Here is a 20,566-nt window from a genome sequence, read left to right as displayed (position 1 = left end):
ATAATGTTAAAGTGGGGGTAAAGGATCAATGAAACAGAAAAGAACTTTTCGAGGAGACGAAAGTTGAGTAAGACTTTGAAAAGTGGGCAGAATATGGTTAATAGGTATGTTTTCATTTAGGATAAGTCAGACATATACAAAAATCAGGGCTGTGATTCTGTTCAGTACTGAGATGCTGGTATATACATTTGGTAAGAGTTAGAGAAACAACTGGGTGGAGATAAATCATGAATGATTTTGGCAATCAGATGAGTTAACAATTATTAGCAGCAGCACCACAACCAGCAGCACCTCTATCCATATAAATGCTAGTGTTTCAGCCCATATACTAAATGCTTTTATATGGATTACCTCATTCCATCCTCATACAAATCCTTAACTCCCTATGAAGTAGGCACTGATATATAATAACACTCCTTTTACAGATAAGAAATTTGCTAATGATAAAGATGGCAGATTACTTAAGTAGAAGATCAGGAATTTAAATTGGCATAGTCTGATACCTGAATTCATATTCTTGTCTATTTCATTTCACTGGTTTACAGTATGAAATTAAGAAACAACATGGGGCCTTTGAACATTCTTCAGGTATAATAAAAGTGAGATTTTGATGGGAGTAGAATGTCAGCAATATGTGTGATAAATTGTAGTCCAAATGAAGAGAAATTAGACAGATGCAGTACTGGAACTACAGAATGGTGACAGTGGTAGTGGCGGTTTAGCAGTACTCCCAGAGACACTTCAAAGGAGGAATGACATAACTAAATAGATTCCTGGACCCAATTCCAACGTGTCTTGGGGGGGCTGGAGCTTCCCCCACAACACCAAGCAATTCTTGGTGTTGGACACCAGGCTGGTGTCCTACAAGTCAACTCAATTCTGACACTATCTACCTACCTGGAGGTAGCATCAGATTCCACAGGTTAGGATTCAGTCTATAGGACTGCCCCCAACCCCCGTCCCCCTCCACTTTAGATGCCAGTCTCAAGCCAGGTTGTTGTCTATGCTACTGACCAATCGGTTACAAACTGGAGGTTCCCACAACCTTCTCCTTGGATTTCAGATGCCAGTCGCAAGACCATGTTTGTTACTTGTACTTCTGATTGGCTATAAATCAGAGATTCCAAAGACCATCCCCTTTTGGGGTTTGATTAATTTGCTAGAGCAGCTCACAGAACTCAGAGAAACATTTTACTTACTAGATTACTAATTTATTATAAAAAGATATAACTCAGGAACAGCTAGACAGAATAAATGCACAAGGCAAGGCATGGGGAGAGGGCTTGGAACTTTCATACCCTCTCCAGGCACACTACTCTCCTCAAATCTCCAAGTGTTCACCAACTCAGAAGTTCTCTGAACCCTATCCTTTTGGGGTTTTATGGAGGCTTCATTACATATGCATGACTAACTAAATCACTGGCTATAGATGATTGATTTAATCTTCAGCCCCTCTCTTTTCCCCGGAGGTCAGGGGGTGGGGCTCAAAGTTCCTCTGTTGAAATAGAAAATAATCTCCAAGTTCTGCCCTTATGTTACTTCCTCCATCTCAATGCCTGACCATCTCCAAACATGGAAATAATCTTCCTCATCTGAATTTTGCAGAGGATTGTACCTCTCTTGTAAACAAAACAGTCTACTATGTATTACTTAGTTTTGTATTTATACCTTGTAAATCAATATAAAATAATAAAAACCATTACATACTATGGATCTCATGTAGTGTTTAATCTAGCATACCTACTAATATTCATTAATGCTTGTGGAATCCAAAATAAGTTAATCAGTATGTTAATAAGTGAATAAACAAATAACTGGATGACTGATGATTACCCCACTTTCCAATATTTTTGCTTTTCTTTGGCCTTCTTTTCTAAGATTTTTTTTTTTTTGATGTGTACTATTTTGAAAATCTTTATTGAATTTGTTACAATATTGCTTCTGTTTTATGTTTTGGTTTTTCAGCCACCAGACATGTGGGATCTTAGCTCCCCCAACCAGGGATTGAACCCACACCCCTTGCACTGGAAGGCAAAGTCTTAACCACTGGACCACCAGGGAAGTCTCTGGCCTTCTTTTCTAATCTTGCCTTAATAACCTCTTCCATTACTCCCATGAATGGCTCATGCCATTGTGCCTTAACAGACAGAAACATTCGTTTCTTGGGGCCAGCTAAATAAATACTGACTGAAAATTAGTCAAAAAAATTTTTGTCCAATCTATCAAGATTCACTTTCTTAAATGTTTCCTAGTTAACAAATTATCAATTCTCAAATAAATGCTACTTCTTTGAACAACATGAACATCTGAAACTTTCTATATACCATTCATGTGCATAAATCTGCTTATTTGCATAAGCTCTAGCTTTGGGATATCTATTGCATTTCCAACAAAGGAATAATTGTATCCGTAATGGTAAACTGTCAAATATCTCATATAAAAAACCCATTTAGGGAAAAAAAATTATTGTCTGAGTTTGTGTAAAATCCATTAATATTAATTTCTGAATTGTTCTTTTTCTTTTAATTTATAATTTGCTGTTTGTGTGAACTTTCAGTCCCTTAAAAATCACCATTTCTTGATTGCTCAACCATGCAGTACATAGACAACAGCTATATTAATGACCTCTCAAAGGTGCAGTGCACTGATACTGCTATTTATGCTGCTGTCTAGAAAAAAGCATATTTATTCTGTCCAAGCACCCATGAGACATGAAAACTATTCTTTGTTCAGACTCACAGTGGATAGTCACTTTAAAACTTCAATTACAATTTCAGCATTTTACCTCCATTACTGTTTCCAACACCACAGCCAGTAATTTCTACTAGCAAATTTTTTTTTATAAACCACACACACATGTGCCCTGCATTCAATGAGCAAAGAAATTTGTGTATAAATGATTAATATCTGCAGAGATAAGATAAAATAATAATATATGAATCTTGAACATTAAAATTTTATACCTCCCAACTAATGACTGATGACCATTGAACTATATATGCATATCTCTCTCTATATATATGTATATGTTTACATATATGTATTTCAATCATCTATCTTAGAATCAAAGAAAATAATCATACAGTAATATTCAACAAATATTTCTTGAGACTTGTCAACATAGAGCTGTTCTTTGTGCTACAGGGTTTATGAAAAATAACAAAATAACATTAGTTTTGCCTCTGAACAATTTACAATCATAATAAATATGATTCATTCTTTTTATTGAAATGAGAGTCTTGAATGAAAAAAGATGGTTTATAGCCTCAATCTCATTTTATGTAAACCTTAAATTCCATGATCTGGCTATAACTTCTCTTTTTATGTGAGACTTTGTTTCTGCATTAACATTAATCTCCTTTTCTTGACTCTATCCTCTATTTTCCCATTCTCTCTTGCCATAAAAAATGCACACATATAATTTATGTAAAACTGAAGGAGGATATGTGGATGCCACCATTTTGAAGCCATGATTTTCAATTTTGTCCCTTATATCTATAATTTGTCTTGAGTGGAGGATATCATAAGAAAGCAACTTTAAACAGTTTACTATTTTATTCATTGCCCGGACATTGATGAAAGTAACTCCCACAATATTACTCAGTGTCCACTTTATAAAAAACAATGCAAGATATTTCATATCTTAAAGCCAGGAAAAAGTTTGCTTTTGTTGTGTCATTGTCATATTTCATAGACAATGGTTTTCGTGTAAACTTATGTTTTTTAAATTTGTTTGGCAGCTGTCATATTTAACATGTAAGCCATTCTTAAAAGTTTTTTACTTAAAACTTAAAAGCTTTTGCACAACAAAGGAAAACATAAACAAAACAAAAAGACAACCTACAGAATGGGAGAAAATATTTGCAAACGATGCAACCGACAAGGGATTAATCTCCAAAATATACAAACAGCTCATACAGCTCAATATCAAATAAACAAACAACCCAATCAAAAAATGGGCAGGACTAAATAGACATTTCTCCAAAGAAGACATACAGATGGCCAACAGGCACATGAAAAGAAGCTCAACATCACTAATTATTAGAGAAATGTAAATCAAAACTACAATGAGGTATCACCTCACACCGGTCAGAATGGAAAAAGGAACCCTCCTACACTGTTGGTGGGGATGTAAACTGGTGCAGCCACTGCGGAGAACAGTATGGCATTTCCTTAAAAAATTAAAAGTTGCCATATGAACCTGCAATTCCACTCCTGGGCATATATCAGGAGAAGAACATAATTAGAAAAGATACGTGCAACCCAATGTTCAAAGCAGCACTATTTACAATAGCCAAGATGTGGAAGCAACCTAAGTGTCTATCGACAGATGAATGGATAAAGAAGATGATATACAATGGAATATTACTCAGCCATAAAAAGAATGAAATAATGCCATTTGCAGTAACATGGATGAACCTAGAGATTTTCATACTAAGTAAATCAGACAAAGACAAATATCATATGATATCACTTATATGTGGAATCTAAAAAAAAGGATACAAATGATCTTATTTACAAAACAGACTCACAGACATAGAAAGCAAACTTATGGTTACCATAAGGGGAGAGGGAGAGAGAGATAAATTAGGAGTTTGGGATTAAAATATACATACTACTATATATAAGATAGATAACCAACAAGGACCTACTGTATTGAACAGGAATCTATACTCAATATCTTGTTAACAATGAATAATAGAAGATAATGTAAAAAATAATATATATTTATATATTTATATGCATAACTGAATCACTTTACAAAAGTAAAACAACTTTGTAAATCAGCTATATTTCAATAAAAATTTTTTAAAAAGTTTTTTATCAACTTGTACATAAGCTTTTGTTTAGGATCATGTAACTGTTTTACCTTATTTTCTCATTATCCCTATTTCACTGTTTTGTTTTTTTTTAATGCTATTGCACTATATGGCATTTGGTAAACCTTTTTTTCTTCAATTGTGACTATGAATTTTATTTTATTTTTTAACATCTTTATTGGAGTATAACTACTTTACAATTTTGTGTTAGTTTCTGCTGTATAACAAAGTGAATCAGCTATATGTATACACATATCGCCATATGCCCTCCTTCTTGAGCCTCTCTCCCACCCTCTAGGGTCATCACAAAGCATCGAGGTGATCTCCCTGTTCAATGCAGCAGCTGCCCACTAGCCATCCATTTGACATTTGGTAGTGTATATATGTCAATGCTACTCTCTCACTTCGTCCCAGCTTCCCCTTCCCCCACTGTGTCCTCAAGTCCGTTCTCTACATCTGCATCTTTATTCCTGCCCTGCCACTTAGGTTCATCAGTACCGTTTTCTGTAAGCCTTTGATAATGAGAAAGGTAATGAATAAACATCTACCTGTGACATGAAAGCTTTACTTGAACCTGAGAAAAATCTCGGCTCTCTGTTCTTCTTACTCTGGGTTGCCATTGCCAAGTGAGTGGAATATACCTATTTGCTGCCATTTTCTTATTTTCTATTCCTTCTTTAATGCTCTGAAATCTTGCTTCTCTCCCCAAACTATGAATAGTCTTTCTTAAGGGCTTTGTCATTTTACAGACATTTGAGCTTGGGTGAGTGACTGGATCTCTCTGTGTCTTACAATACTCATTTCTAAAATGGAGATAATAATGCCTCCATTGGTTTGTTTTGAGGATTTAAATGAGTCAAAGTATATGTAGTAGTTAGCACAATGCTTGACACATACTAAGTGCCTACAAAATTAAGCCTATGATAAAATCTCCTACACAATTCCATTATTTTCAGTTTTTTTATACTTATTAACAGGGTAACATTTTTCTAGTCTCATATAGAGTTGAATATCAACTTTGACTCCTTCTTGTCACTTTCTCCTTCCATATCCAACTAGTTGTCAAATACTTTGTCTTTTTCCCTTTATGAGAGCTCTCAAATCTATCCCTTCTCTATTCACCAGAATCTGTCTGAGAGGACTATACAGAGTGTGGCAACTCAGTGAAAATGTTCCCTGAGGGAGATGAAGAGCTAACGGAATTTTGAGTACTAAGACACTGAAATATGCAGATATGTCATTATTAAAAATAACAACAACAACAGCAGCAAACAAGCAACAAGAGAGCCAGCAAGCCAGAATGAGGTGTTCATTCTCAAATATAGCTACATAAAGTTTAGAATAAAGAGGCCTCATTTAATTTATATGAAAATATTTAATTTGTAGGAAGGTGAAGGTGGTGGAAGTAAATCTTATCTGCAATTACTGGTAATATGAAAAGCCAGAGCACTCAATGATTTGTCTTAGTTTAAATTAACTAATTATAGAACAAGTGCTCCACCTCCACTGGCACCAACATCACTACTATTGGACACATAAGCAATTCAAATGGCAAATCATAGAAGTGGAAGTGCAATTATGGTTTAAAAAAATTTATATCCACATCAATGACTATACATGGTAATTCATGATTTAAAAAAAAAGGCCAACAAAGTTACCACTGCCTTGTATTACATATTTTAAGGTTCCAATTTGTTGCTATATGATTATTAGATTGGGAACTCCTTGGGAATCTGACACAGTGGTTTGCATATTACAGATTTTCAATAAATATTCTTAAATACATGAGCTAAATGTTTCCTGCATTACAGCTCAAAGTTTCAATTGAAATTTATACTCAGTGGAATGAAGTTCAAACTATTAAAATGTGTTAAGAGAGCATTTTTATTTTAAAGACTTTTCTTTACCTTTACATACAGGCCTGTGATCACTCCAAGCAGCAAAGACTTCAGCTATCCGTTGACAGGTGATGCTCTTAGCACCCTGCAGGACATAATCTTCATCACAAGAGAACTGCACAGTTGATCCAAGGCTAAAATTGAGCAAAGGATTAAAAAACAGTATTAGAAGAATATAACATAATGGTTAGGCTCCGGTTCTACTGGCAATATCCAATAGGTCAAAAATGTTCCACAGTGACAAAAAAGATTGTTCTTTTTAGAAACCAAAATATGAAAATATGACTTGTACAAATATATAATAAAAATCACAAACAAGAATCTACTATAAATCAATAACATGCAGGTATTCGTAGGAATTGCAAAAAGCTCTCATCAAGTTTAATTATCTTGTTATTAGTTGTAGAAGCCAAGGTTAAATAATTGACTAAATTTCCCATCTTAAGTAGATGGTAAATGTGAAGCAAAAAGTGGACTTTCTGACTTGAATCCCAGTGCTTGTATTCATACCACATTATAGTACTTCTCTAGCAGGTATTTATATGTGTATTTACTTGGACACGTGTATGTCCATCCACAGACACACATATACAGTTAGGGCTGCATTATTGTGCTGATTGTTTTTTAGATAAAATTCACCCACCATTTCTTATTTAACTTATTGCAATTTGGATTTTGTTTCCCTTTCCACTGAAAGAGAAGTTACTAAAATTATCATTTTTTAAAAATCCTAATTGCTAAGGGTAATGGATCTTTTTTTCTGAAATTAAAAAAAAAAAAACTGACCATGCATTTTTTTCCCCTAAAATCCTTAAACAGTAACTCACCAGTAAAAAGAAAAAAAAATCCTATTTTCTTAATGTTGCATAAAAAGCCTTCCAGCAGTTAAGTCCCTGCCAGTTTCTCCATCTCATCTCTAACGCAATGCCACATGTCATCAGCACCTCTAGCAGCTGACAGTTTTTGTGCATGCCATGCTGTTTTCTGTCTGCACTGTTCTCCCTGCCACCTCTGCCTGGAGAACATTACCTGCACCCTCTCACTCAGCCAGTGCCTGAACAGCTCCTGTTCAGCTTCCTGAACTTGTCATGCAGGGGGACTGCATCATCACATTTGTGTTGTTAAAAGATATCTCTGGAACAGTATGGTGGACAGTGTAAAAGGAAGATTAATTAGAGAAAGGGAGGCCAGTAAAACAATAAATCAAGTAGTTTAGGTCAAGGGTTGGCAACTATGTCTGTCCTGCAGGCTAAATCTGGTCTACTGCCTGTTTTTTTATACAGTCTAGGGGCTAAAAATGGTCTTTACTCTTTCAAACATGTGAAACAAATATCACAAAAAGAATAATATTCAATGAAATGTAAAAATTTATTAAATTCAGATTTCAATGTCCATAAATAAAGTTTTATTGGGACACAGCCACACTCCTTCATTGACACATTGTCTATGGCTTTTTTCATGCTACAATGTCAGAGCTGAGTAGTTGCAATGGAGACTCTCTGGCTTACAAAGTATAAAATATTTACTATCTAAACGTTTATAGAAAAAGCTAGCTAACCTCTGGTCTAGGCTAAAGATGACAAAAGACCTGAACTAAGAGGCAGCATGGCAAAGAAAAGAAAGTTTTAGTATAGGTAAAAATCTCTAGGTGTTAGAATCTACTTTCCTCTGGAGCCATTTTTTTCCTCATTCTTTCTTTTTAAAAAGTGGTTTTATTTTAAATATAAAACACATTCAGAAAAGAGTACAAAACAAGATGCAGAGATCAGTGAATTATCATGAATTAAACACCCCTATAACCAAGTAACAGACCATGTTATTAGCCTGAGCAGCCTTCCAAGTTTACCTAATGGTCAATTCTCTGCCTTTCTTACTTCATCGTCTCAGTAAATGGAAACACTATCCTAGATGAAGGCTAAAAATCTCAGTCATTCCTGACTCTTTTTCTTCTTACTTTTCACATTCACCCCATTGAGAAGCTCCTGTGAGCAATACTTTCAAAATCAAGAACCCAGCTTTCTCACTCTTACAGTGATCTGAGCCTCCATAATTTCTCATTTATGTTAATGACAATAGTCCTCTTTGCTGTGTTATAGGTTGCCTGTTCCTGTTCTTGACTCTCTGCAATCCATTTTCAATAGTGTACATGGCAATCTTTCTAGAAGTTAGCTCAAATTGTGCCTTTCTTTTGTGTCAAATCTTCTAATACTTCCCCATTTCACTCTGAGTAAAGGCAATGACCTTACAGATGGTCTATGTCACCTTCCCACGTTAAGTTTCATAACTCATTTATTACCATTTTCTCTCTCAATCTCTGTTCTTTAGCCACACTGGCTTCCTTGCTCTGGCTTGAAATTATTAAGCATAAACTTGCCTCAGGATCTTTACATTTGCTTTTATATCAGTTTGGAAAATTATTCCTCTAGGAGTCCATATCTGTCATAGTCTCACTTCTGGTTTTCATTCATTGTATCTATAAGGTCCTCCTTGACTATTCTCTACAAAACAGCTAATCCTAATCCATAATCTTCTTCCATGTTATTTCCTATACACTATCTGATGCACTGTCTACTTATTGTGTCTCTCATCTCACCAGAAAAACTTCACACACTTACGTATTTTGTTTTCCCAAACTGTCAAACATATCCTAGTATACAGTAAATTGTTAAATACATATTTTTTGAGAGCGAGCACATGCTTTTATTGTACATATAATAAAGTGAAATGTGTATTTTAATGCAGATTTATTGTCTAAAATGGCCAAGTCCAGAGATATCATATCCCTATAATTGGACAAAAGTATTCTTGGGTAAGATACTCTCTCAGGGCTATTTAAATTGCTTACAATTCACGTGTACTAAACTCCTACATCTGACACATTTGTTGTGTTCCAGAAAGTAATGTGATTAGAGCACACAAATGAAGAGGACAGGGGTATGAAATTAAGTTAAGGAAGAAGGAAGAGATTGAGGGCAGATCATTTATAAATTTGTACACCATAGTAAGAATTTTAACTTCTACTCTGAGAGAATTGGGCAGTTATTATAGGACTGTGAACCCAAGGAATGACATTATGTTATTTTATGTTATAAAGTGATATCATCTGCTAGTTGAAGAATAAACTTAAAGAAGGAAAAGGCAGAAGCAGGGAGTTTGATAACAAGCTGTTGCAGTAATCATAGCTCTCAGGGAGATGATGTGATGGTGATCTGTACTAGGGAGTTAGTGGTTAGACACTCACGATGGTAAAACATTAAAAAAGAGACCTTAGTATAAAATCTGGCCCACAGAAGTCTGGTCCATAGAACTTAATGAACTAATGATTCCATCAAGGGAATTTGTCACAGATGATTATAATATTCTAGTTTAACCAGGCTCTTCTTACTAAAAGTAATAAATTGCATTTTGTTTAAGTAACAAGTGTTTAAGCTTGTTTCTTTTGATTATAGAAAACTATAGACAGGCAATTTGTAATAATCACCTAAGTGCTTTGCTACTACATCTATACCAAAAACTGGCAGCAATGGTCTCTGAAGTTTCTACCTTTCCCACCCTCCCCAAAAGATTAACAATCCCAACAACTTTTTCTCCAATTAATACACTGGGGAAAGTAGTTTACAGTTGCCGTTAACAGTTTAAACTGCAGAGTCAGATCTTTCAAATCCTAACTCTTCCCTTTTCCAGCTTTATGGCCTTGAGAAAATAACAAGCTCTCTAAGCCTCAGCTTTCTCATCAGTCATGATTATGAAATGAAATATTATTTATAAAGTATACCATGGCAAACACATATAGGACACTCAATTATTTCTCTCAGTCAAACAAATAGTTGTGAAAGCCATTAATTTATTCCCCACTATTGAAGGAAAGACTCTTTTTGGGCATCTGCAAGCACCTTCAATAAAACCTTCTGGTTTAGTAGGCTATTCAATCTGATACAACATTTCAAAATAAATGATTGAACACATTTAATTTTTTTTATTGGAGTATAGTTGCTTTATGATGTTGTGTTAGTTTCTGCTGTACAGCAAAGTGAATCAGTTATACATATACATATATCCCCTCCTTTTTGGATTTCCTTCCCATTTAGGTCACCACAGAGCACTGAGTAGAATTCCCTGTGCTATACAGTAGGTTCTCTTAGTTATATATTTTATACATAGTATATGTCAATCCCAATTTCCCAATTCATCCCACCCATCCTTTCCCCCCTCAGGGTCCATACGTTTGTTCTTTATGTCTGTGTCTCTATTTCTGCTTTCAAATAGGTTCATCTGCACCATTTTTCTAGATTCCAAATATATGCATTAATATACGATGTTTGTTGTTCTTTTTCTGACATACTTCACACTGTATAACAGTCTCGAGGTCCATTCACATCTCTGCAAAAGGTACAATTTCATTCCTTCTTATGGCTGAGTAATATTCCATTGTATATACATGCCACATCTTCTATATCCATTCATCTGTCGATGGACATTGAGGTCGCATCCATGTCCTGGCTGTTGTAAATAGAGATGCAATGAACACTGTGGTACATGACTCTTTGAATTACGGTTTGCTAAGGGTATATGCCCAGTAATGGGATTGCTGGGTCCTATGGTAGTTCTATTTATAGTTTTTTGAGGAAGCTCCATACGGTTCTCCATAGTGGCTGTAACAATTTACATTCCCAACAACAGTGCAAGAGGGTTCCCTTTTCTCCACACCCTCTCCAACATATGTTGTTTGTAGATTTTTTGATGATGGCCATTCTGACCGGTGTGAGGTGATACCTCATTGTAGTTTTGATTTGCATTTCTCTAATGATTAGTGATGTTGAGCATCCTTTCGTTTGTTTGTTGGCAATCTGTATATCTTCTTTGGAGAAATGTCTATTTAGGTCTTCTGCCCATGTTTGGATTGGGTTGTTTGTCTTTTTTGATTTTGAGTAGCATGAGATGCCTGTATATTTTGGAGATAAATCCCTTGTCGGTTGCTTTGTTTTCAAATATTTTCTCCCATTCTGAGGGATGTCTTTTTCTCTTGTTTATGGTTTCCTTTGCTGTGCAAAAGCGTTTAAGTTTCATTAGGTTCCATTTGTTTATTTCTGTTTTTATTTCCATTTCTCTAGGAGGTAGGTCAAAAAGGATCTTGCTGTGATTTATGTCATAAAGTGTTCTGCCTATGTATTCCTCTAAGAGTTTTATAGTGTCTGGCTTTACATTTAGGTCTTTAATCCATTTTGAGTTTATTTTTGTGTATGATGTTAGGGAGTGTTCTAACTTTATTCTTTTACATGTAGTTGTCCAGTTTTCCCAGCGTCACTTTTTGAAGAGGCTCTCTTTTCTCCATTGTATATTATTGACTCCTTTATCAAATGTAAGGTGACCACATGTGCACACGTTTATCTCTGAGCTTTCCTGTTCCATGGATCTATATTTCTGTTTTTGTGCCAGTACCATATTGTCTTGATTACTGTAGCTTTGTAGTATAGTCTGAAGTCCAGGAGCCTGATTCTTCCAGCTCCGTTTTTCTTTTTCAAGATTGCTTTGGATATTTGGAGTCTTTTATGTTTCCATACAAATTGTGAATTTTTTTGTTCTAGTTCCGTGAAAAATGCCATTGGTAGTTTTATAGGGATTGCACTGAATCTGTAGATTGCTTTGGGTAGTAGTCATTTTCACAATGTTGATTATTCCAATCCAAGAACATGGTATATCTCTCCATCTGTTTGTATCGTCTTTAATTTCTTTCATCAGTGTCTTACAGTTTTCTGCATACAGGTCTTTTGTCTCCTTAGGTAGGTTTATTCCTAGGTATTTTATTCTTTTTGTTGCAATGGTAAATGGGAGTGTTTCCTTAATTTCTCTTTCAGATTTTCCATCATTAGTGTATAAGAATGCAAGAGATTTCTGTACATTAATTCTGTATCCTGCTACTTTACCAAATTCATTGATTAGCTCTAGTAGTTTTCTGGTAGCCTCTTCAGAATTCTCTATGTATAGTATCATGCCATCTGCAAATAGTGACAGCTTTACTTCTTCTTTTCCCATTTGGATTCCTTTTATTTCTTTTTCTTCTTTGATTGCTGTGGCTAAAACTTCCAAAACTATGTTGAATAATAGTGGTGAGAGTGGGCAACATTGTCTTGTTCCTGATCTTAGTGGAAATGGGTTCAGTTTTTCACCACTGAGAATGATGTTTGCTGGGGGTTTATCATATATGGCCTTTCTTATGTTGAGGTAAGTTCCATCTATGCATACTTTCTGGAGATTTTTTATCATAAAGGGGTGTTGAATTTTTTTGAAAGCTTTTTCTGCATCTATTGAGATGATCATATGGTTTCTCTCCTTCAATTTGTTAATATGGTATATCACATTGATTTATTGGCATATATTGAGGAATCCTTGCATTCCTGGGATAAACCCCACTTGATCATGGTGTATGATCTTTTTAATGTGATGCTGGATTCTGTTTGCTAGTATTTTGTTGAGGATTTTTGCATCTATGTTCATCAGTGATATTGGCCTGAAGTTTTTTTTGTGACATTTTTGTCTGGTTTTGGTATCAGGGTGATGGTGGCCACGTAGAATGAGTTTGGGAGTGTTCTGCCCTCTGCTATATTTTGGAAGAGTTTGAGAAGGACAGGCATTAGCTCTTCTCTTAATGTTTGATAGAATTCGCCTGTGAATCCATCTTGTCCTGGGCTTTTGTGTGTTGGAAGATTTTTAATCACAGTTTCTATTTCAGTGCTTCTGATTGGTCTGTTTATATTTTCTATTTCTTCCTGGTTCAGTCTCAGGAGGTTGTGCTTTTCTAAGAATTTGTCCATTTCTTCCAGGATGTCCATTTTATTAGCATATAGTTGCTTGTACCAACCTCTCATGATCCTTTGCATTTCTGCAGTGTCAGTTGTTACTTCTCCTTTTTCATTTCTAATTCTACTGATTTGAGTCTTCTCCCTTATTTTCTTGGTGAGTCTGTCTAATGGTTTATCAGTTTTGTTTATCCTCTCAAAGAACAAGCTTTTAGTTTTATTGGTCTTAGTTATTGTTTCCTTCATTTCTTTTTCATTTATTTCTGATCTGATATTTTGGATTTCTTTCCTTTTGCTAACTTTAGCTTTTTTTTTTTGCTCTTCTTCTTCTAATTGCTTTAGGTGTAAGGTTAGGTTATTTATTTCAGATGTTTCTTGTTTTCTGAGGTAGAACTGTATTGCTATAAACTTCCTTCTTAGAACTGCTTTTGCTGCATCCCATAGGTTTTGGGTCCTTGTGTTTTCATTGTCAGTTGGTTCTAGGTATTTTTTGATTTCCTCTTTGATTTCATCAGTGATCTCTTGGTTATTTAGTAGTGTATTGTTTAGCCTCCATGTGTTTGTATTTTTCACAGATTTTTTCCTATAATTGATATCTAGTCTCATAGCATTGTGGTTGGAAAAGATACTTGATATGATTTCAATTTTCTTAAATTTACCAAGGCTTGATTTGTGACCCAAGATATGATCTATCCTGGAGAATGTTCCATGAGCACTTGAGAAGAAAGTGTATTCTGTTGTTTTTGGATGGAATGTCCTATAAATATCAATTAAGTCCATCTCCTTTAACGTATCATTTAAAGCTTGTGTTTCCTTATTTTCATTTTGGATGATCTGTCCATTAGTGAGAGTGGGGTGTTAACGTCCCTTACTATTATTGTGTTACTGTTGATTTCCCCTTTTATGGCTGTTAGCATTTTCCTTAAGTACTGAGGTGCTCCTATGCTGGGTGCATAAATATTTACAATTGTTATGTCTTCTTCTTGTATTGTTCTCTTGATCATTATGTAGTTTCTTTCTTTGTCTCTTGTAACAGTCTTTCTTTTAAAGTCTATTTTGTCTGATATGAGAATTGCTACTCCAGCTTTCTTTTGATTTCCATTTGCATGGAATATCTTTTTCCATGCCCTCAGTTTCAGTCTGTATGTGTCCCTAGGTCTGAAGTGGGTCTCTTGTAGACAGCATATATACGGGTCTTGTTTTTATATCCATTCACCAGTCTATGTCTTTTGGGTGGAGCATTTAATTCATTTACATTTAAGGTAGTTATTAATATGCATGTTCCAATTACCATTTTCTTAATTGGCTTGGGTTTGTTATTGCAGGTCCTTTCCTTCTCTTGTGTTTCCTGCCTAGAAAAGTTCTTTTAGCATTTGTTGTAAACCTGGTTTGGTGGTGCTGAATTCTCTTAACTTCTGCTTGTCAGTAAAGGTTTTAATTTCTCCTTCGAATCTGAATGAGGTCCTTGCTGGATAGAGTAATCTTGGCTGTAGATTTTTCTCTTTCATCACTTTAAATATGTCCTGTCACTCCCTTCTGGCTTGCAGAGTTTCTGCTGAAATATCAGCTGTTAACCTTACGCGGATTACCTTGTATGTTATTTGTTGTTTTTCCCTTGCTGCTCTTAATATTTTTTTCTTTGTATTTAATTTTTGATAGTTTGATTAATATGTCTTGGTATGTTTCTCCTTGGATTTATGCTGTATGGGACTCTCTGTGCTTCCTGGACTTGATTGACAATTTCCTTACCCATATTAGGGAAGTTTTCAACTATAATCTCTTCAAATATTTTCTCAGTCCCTTTCTTTTTCTCTTCTTCTGCTCGGACCCCTATAATTCGAATGTTGGTTATTTAATGTTGTCCCAGAAGTCTCTGAGACTGTCCTCAATTCTTTTCTTTCTTTTTTCTTTATTCTGCTCTGCAGTAGTTATTTCCATTATTTTATCTTCCAGATCACTTATCCATTCTTCTGCCTCAGTTACTCTGCTATTGATTCCTTCCACAGAATTTTTAATTTCATTTATTGTGTTGGTCATCGTTTGTTTGCTCTTTAGTTCTTCTAGGTCCTTGTTAAACATTTCTTGTATTTTCTCCATTCTATTTCCAAGATTTTGGATCATCTTTACTATCATTACTCTGAATTCTTTTTCAGGTAGACTGCCTATTTCCTCTTCATTTGTTTGGTCTGGTGGGTTTTTACCTTGCTCTTTCATCTGCTGTGTATTCCTCTGTCTTCTCATTTTGCTTAACTTACTGTGTTTGGGGTCTCCTTTCTGCAGGCTGCAGGTTCGTAGTTCCCGTTTTTTTTGATGTCTGCCCCCAGTGGGTAAGGTTGGTTCAGTGTGTTGTGTAGGCTTCCTGGTGGATGGGACTGGTGCCTGTGTTCTGGTGGATAAGAATGGATCCTCTCTTTCTGGTGGGCAGGACCATGTCCAGTGGTGTGTTTGGGGGTTCCTGTGAACTTATTATGATTTTAGGCAGCCTCCCTGCTAATGGGTGGGGTTGTGTTCCTGTCTTGCTAGTTGTCTGGTATAGGGTGTTCAGCACTGTAGCTTGCTGGTCGTTGACTGGAGCTGGGCCTTAGCGTTGAGATAGAGATCTCTGAGAGAGCTTTTGCTGTTCAATATTACGAGGGAGCGGGAGGTCTCTGGTGGACCAATGTCCTGAACTTGGCTCTCCCACCTCAGAGGCTCAGGCCTGACACCCGGCTGGAGCACCAAGAGTCTTTTGGGAAGTCTGATGTCTTCTGCCATCATTCAGTAGGTGTTTTCTAGGAGCTGTTCCATATGTAGATGTATTTTTGATGTATTTGTAGGAAGGTGATCTCCACGTCTTACTCCTCAGCCATCTTGAAGACAGTTTAACTGGCACTAACTCTAGGCGTTATGTCACTGCTTCCTTTCCTTTCCTTAGGAATTGATCTCAAATATTCTTTTCCCTATAGTGTCCTCCCTTTTGTCTTTGCCCTCAGGCAAATTCACTCTCCAGTCCACAGCAACATGACTTCTGCTAACACCATTATATTAATCCAAGAGTCTTAACCTAGGGCTGTAGGGTCTTAGGTTTTCAGACATATCCACAAAGAAATGTACACAGCATAAGTTCCAATTTAGTCAGATACCTGAGGAGATCACACACTGCTGTGGTGACTACCTTCGATGGCTGTCCAGTACCCTTCGTGGTGACAGTGGCCCCCGCCACCAAGCAACTGACACTGACTCACAACAGCTAACTAACTACTCACTGCTGCTGAGTCCACCGTGCGTTCCTGGACACCCGTAGTCTGCCACTGCTAAGTCTTCTCTCCTTCTATTTCCACATTTGGTTTATCAGTGAGTTGCTAGATCTTTTTCCTTCTTCTTCCTACACCAAATCTCCTGTCTGTCTCTCATGTTATCTATTTTGTTTAAACTAAAAACCTTCTCATTACTCAGATACCTCTTTTTGTTTTATGTCCTATTTTTTCTCTTATTCTCATTTCATTTCATTACTATACATGCATCTCATATTACATAATTAGGGTCATAATCCCTTTTTCCACTTTGTCCAAGTCACATAGTATTTCCATCATAATACTTTTTTTAAAAATAAAAGTAAATAAAATACTTAATAAAGCTGATTTTTTTCTATAAAAAATTACAGAATACTAAATCTGAGTAACGTTTCAAATACAGCATGAGAAAGTCTGACAGATCTGATATAGTGAATTTTGTATTTATGTTTTTCTTGTCATTAATGGTGACACTAGAAGATTTTTTTTTTAATTTTTATTTTATATTGGAGGCTAGTTGATTAACAATGTTTTGCTAGTTTCAGGTGTACAGCAAAGTGATTCAGTTACACATGTACATGTATTTATTCTTTTTCAAATTCTTTTCCCATTTAGGTTATTACAGAATATTGAACAGCATTTCCTGTGCTATACAGTAGGTCCTTGTTGGTTACCTCTTTTAAATATAGTAGTGTGTACATGTCATTCCCAAATTCCCAATCTATCCCGCCCGCCACCCATCCCCCCAGTAAGCATAAGCTCATTCTCTAAGTCTGTGATTATGTTTCTGTTTTGTAAGTAAGTTCATTTGTAACATATTTTTTTTATGATTCTGTATATAAGCTATTCCATATGATATTTCACTTTCTCTGTCTGACTTACTTCACTCAGTATGATAATCTCCAGGTCCATCCATGTTGCTACAAATGGCATTAGTTCATTCTTTTTAATGCCTGAGTGATATTCCGTTGTATATATGTTCCATATCTTCTTTATCCATTCATCTGTCAATGGACATTTAGGTGGCTTCCATGTCTTGGCTACTGTAAACAGCGCTGTGATGAACACTGGAGTGCATGTAAATTTTCAAACAATGTTTTTTGCCAGATATATGCCCAGGAGTGGGATTGCTGGCTCTATTTTTAGTTTCTTAAGGAACCTCCATACTGTTCTCCACAGTGGCTGTACCAATTTACATTCCCATCAACAATGTAGAAGAGTTCCCTTTCCTCCACACCCTCTCCAGGATTTACTGTTTCTAGATTGTTTGATAGTAGCCATTCTGACTGGTGAGAGTTGATATCTCATTGTAGTTTTAATTTGCATTTCTCTAATAATTAGTGATGTTGAGCATCTTTTCATGTGAAACTTGGCCATCTGTATGTCTTCTTTGGAGAAATGTCTGTGTAGGTCTTCTGCCCATTTTTTGATTGGGTTGTTAGTTTTTTTGATATTGAGCTGCATGAGTTGTTTGTAAATTTTGGAGACTAACCCCCTGTCAGTCACATCATTTGCCAATATTTTCTCCCATTCTGTGGGTTCTCTTTTTGTTTTGTTTATGGTTTCCTTTGCTGTGCAAAAGATTTTGAGTTTAATTAGGTCTCATTTATTTTTGTTTTTATTTCCATTACTCTAGGAGATGGCTAGGAAAATATATAGCTGCAATTTATATCAAACAGTGCTCTGCCTATGTTTTCCTCTAAGAGTTTTATACCATCCAGTCTTACATTTAGATTTTAATTCACTGTGAGTTAATTTTGTATATGGTGTTAAAGAAAGTTCTAATTTCAGTTTTTTAAATGTAGCTGTCCAGTTTTCCCAGCACCATTTATTGAAGAGACTGTCTTTCCTCCATTGTATAATCTTACCTCCTTTGTTGTAGAGTAATTGACCATAGGTGCATGGGTTTATTTCTAGGCTTTCTATCCTGTTCAATTGATCTATATTCCTGTTTTTGTGCCAGTAGCATACTGTTTTGAGGACTGTAGCTTTGTAGTATAGTCTGAAGTCAGGGAGCCAGATTCCTCCAGCTCCATTTCTCTTTCTCAAGACTGCTTTGGCTATTCATGGTCCTTTCTATCTCCATATAAATTTTAAGATTTTTTTGTTCTAGTTCTGTGAAAAATGCTGTTGGTATTTTGATAGGGATTGCACTGAATCTGTAGATTGCCTTGGGTAGTATAGTCGTTTGGCCAATATTGATTCCTCCAATCCAAGAACATGGTATATCTTTCCATTTGTTTGTGTCATCTTCAATTTCTTTCATCAGTGTCTTACAGTTTTCAGAGTACAGGTATTTTGCCTCCTTAGGTAGGTTTATTCCTGGTTATTTTATTCTGTTTGATGTATGGTAAGTGGGATTGTTTCCTTAATTTCTCTTTCAGATTTTTCATCATTAGTGTATAGGAATGCAAGAGACTTCTGTGCATTAATTTTGTATCCTGCAACTTTACTGAATTCATTGATGAGCTCTAGTAGTTTTCTGATAGCATCTTTAGGATTTTCTATATATAGCACCATGTCATCTGCAAACAGTGACAGTTTTACTTCTTTTTTTCCATTTTGGATCCCTTTTATTTCTTTTTCTTCTCTGATTGCTGTGGCTAGGACTTCCAAAGCTATGTTGAATGAAAGTGGCGAGAGTAGACTTCCTTGTCTTATTCCTGATTTTAGAGGAAATGCTTTCAGTTTTTCACCATTGAGAACCATGTTGGCTGTGGGTTTGTCATATACGGCCTTTATTATGTTGAGGAATATTCCCTCTATGTTGAGGAATATTCCCTCTATGCCCACTTTCTGAAGAGTTTTTATCATAAATGGGTGCTGAATTTTGTCAAAAGGTTTTTCTGCATCTATTGAGATGATCATATGGTTTTTATTCTTCAATTTGTTGATGTGGTGTATCACACTGATTTGCAGATACTGAAAATTCCTTGCATCCCTGGGATAAATCCCACTTAATCGTAGAATGTGATCCTTTTAACGTATGGTTGGATTCAGATTGTTAGCATTGGGTTGGCCAAAAAGTTCATTCAGGTTTTTCTGTAACCCCTTATGGAAAAACCTGAACGAACTTTTCTGCCAACCCAATATTTTGTTATTTTTTGTGTATATGTTCATCCGCAATACTGGCCTATAATTTTCTTTTTTGTGGTATCTTTGTCTGGTTTTTGTATCAGGGTGATGATGGTCTCAGAATCAATTTGGGAGCATTCCTTCTTCTGCAGTTTTTTGGAAGAGTTTCAGAAGGATAAGTGCTAACTCTTCTGTAAATGTTTGACAGAATTGGCCTGTGAAGCCGCCTGGTTCTGGACTTCTGTTTGTTCAGAGTTTTTTAATCACAGTTTCAATTTCAGTACTTGTGATTGGTCTGTTCATATTTCCATTTCTTCCTGGTTCAGTCTTGGGGGATTGTACCTTTCCAAGAATTTGTCCATTTCTTCCAGGTTGTCAATTTTATTGGCATATAGTTGCTTCTAGTAGTCTCTTATGATCCTTTGTATTTCTGTGGTATCATTAACTTTTCCTTTTCATTTCTAATCTTATTGATTTGAGTCCCCTCCCTTTTATCTTGATGAGTCTGGCTAAAGGTTTATCAATTTTGATTATATTCTCAAAGAACTAGCCTTTAGTTTCATTAATCTGTTCTATTGTTTTCTTCCTTTCTACTCCATTTATTTCTGCTTTGATCTTTATGATTTCTTTCCTTCTACTAACTTTGGGTTTTGTTTTTCTTCTTTCTCTAGTTGCTTTAAGTGTGAGGTTAGGTTGTTTGTGTT

The 20,566-nt window shown here is 35.7% G+C and overlaps 1 protein-coding gene across 3 annotated transcripts in view; it reads right to left on the bottom strand.

Annotated features, from left to right (window-relative positions):
- Nucleotides 1–20,566, bottom strand: part of CSMD3 (CUB and Sushi multiple domains 3) — a 1,183,499-nt gene that overhangs the window by 674,121 nt on the left and 488,812 nt on the right. For all 3 annotated transcript variants that reach the window (XM_007188796.2, XM_007188797.2, XM_028168178.2), the window contains one exon: nt 6,728–6,852. In XM_007188796.2, the coding sequence (XP_007188858.2) occupies nt 6,728–6,852 (125 nt within the window). The remainder of the gene's footprint in view (nt 1–6,727; nt 6,853–20,566) is intronic.

The sequence above is a fragment of the Balaenoptera acutorostrata genome, chromosome 17 (assembly GCF_949987535.1).
Source record: "Balaenoptera acutorostrata chromosome 17, mBalAcu1.1, whole genome shotgun sequence".
Classification (NCBI taxonomy): domain Eukaryota; kingdom Metazoa; phylum Chordata; class Mammalia; order Artiodactyla; family Balaenopteridae; genus Balaenoptera; species Balaenoptera acutorostrata.
This window is presented reverse-complemented; position numbering and strand designations above follow the sequence as displayed.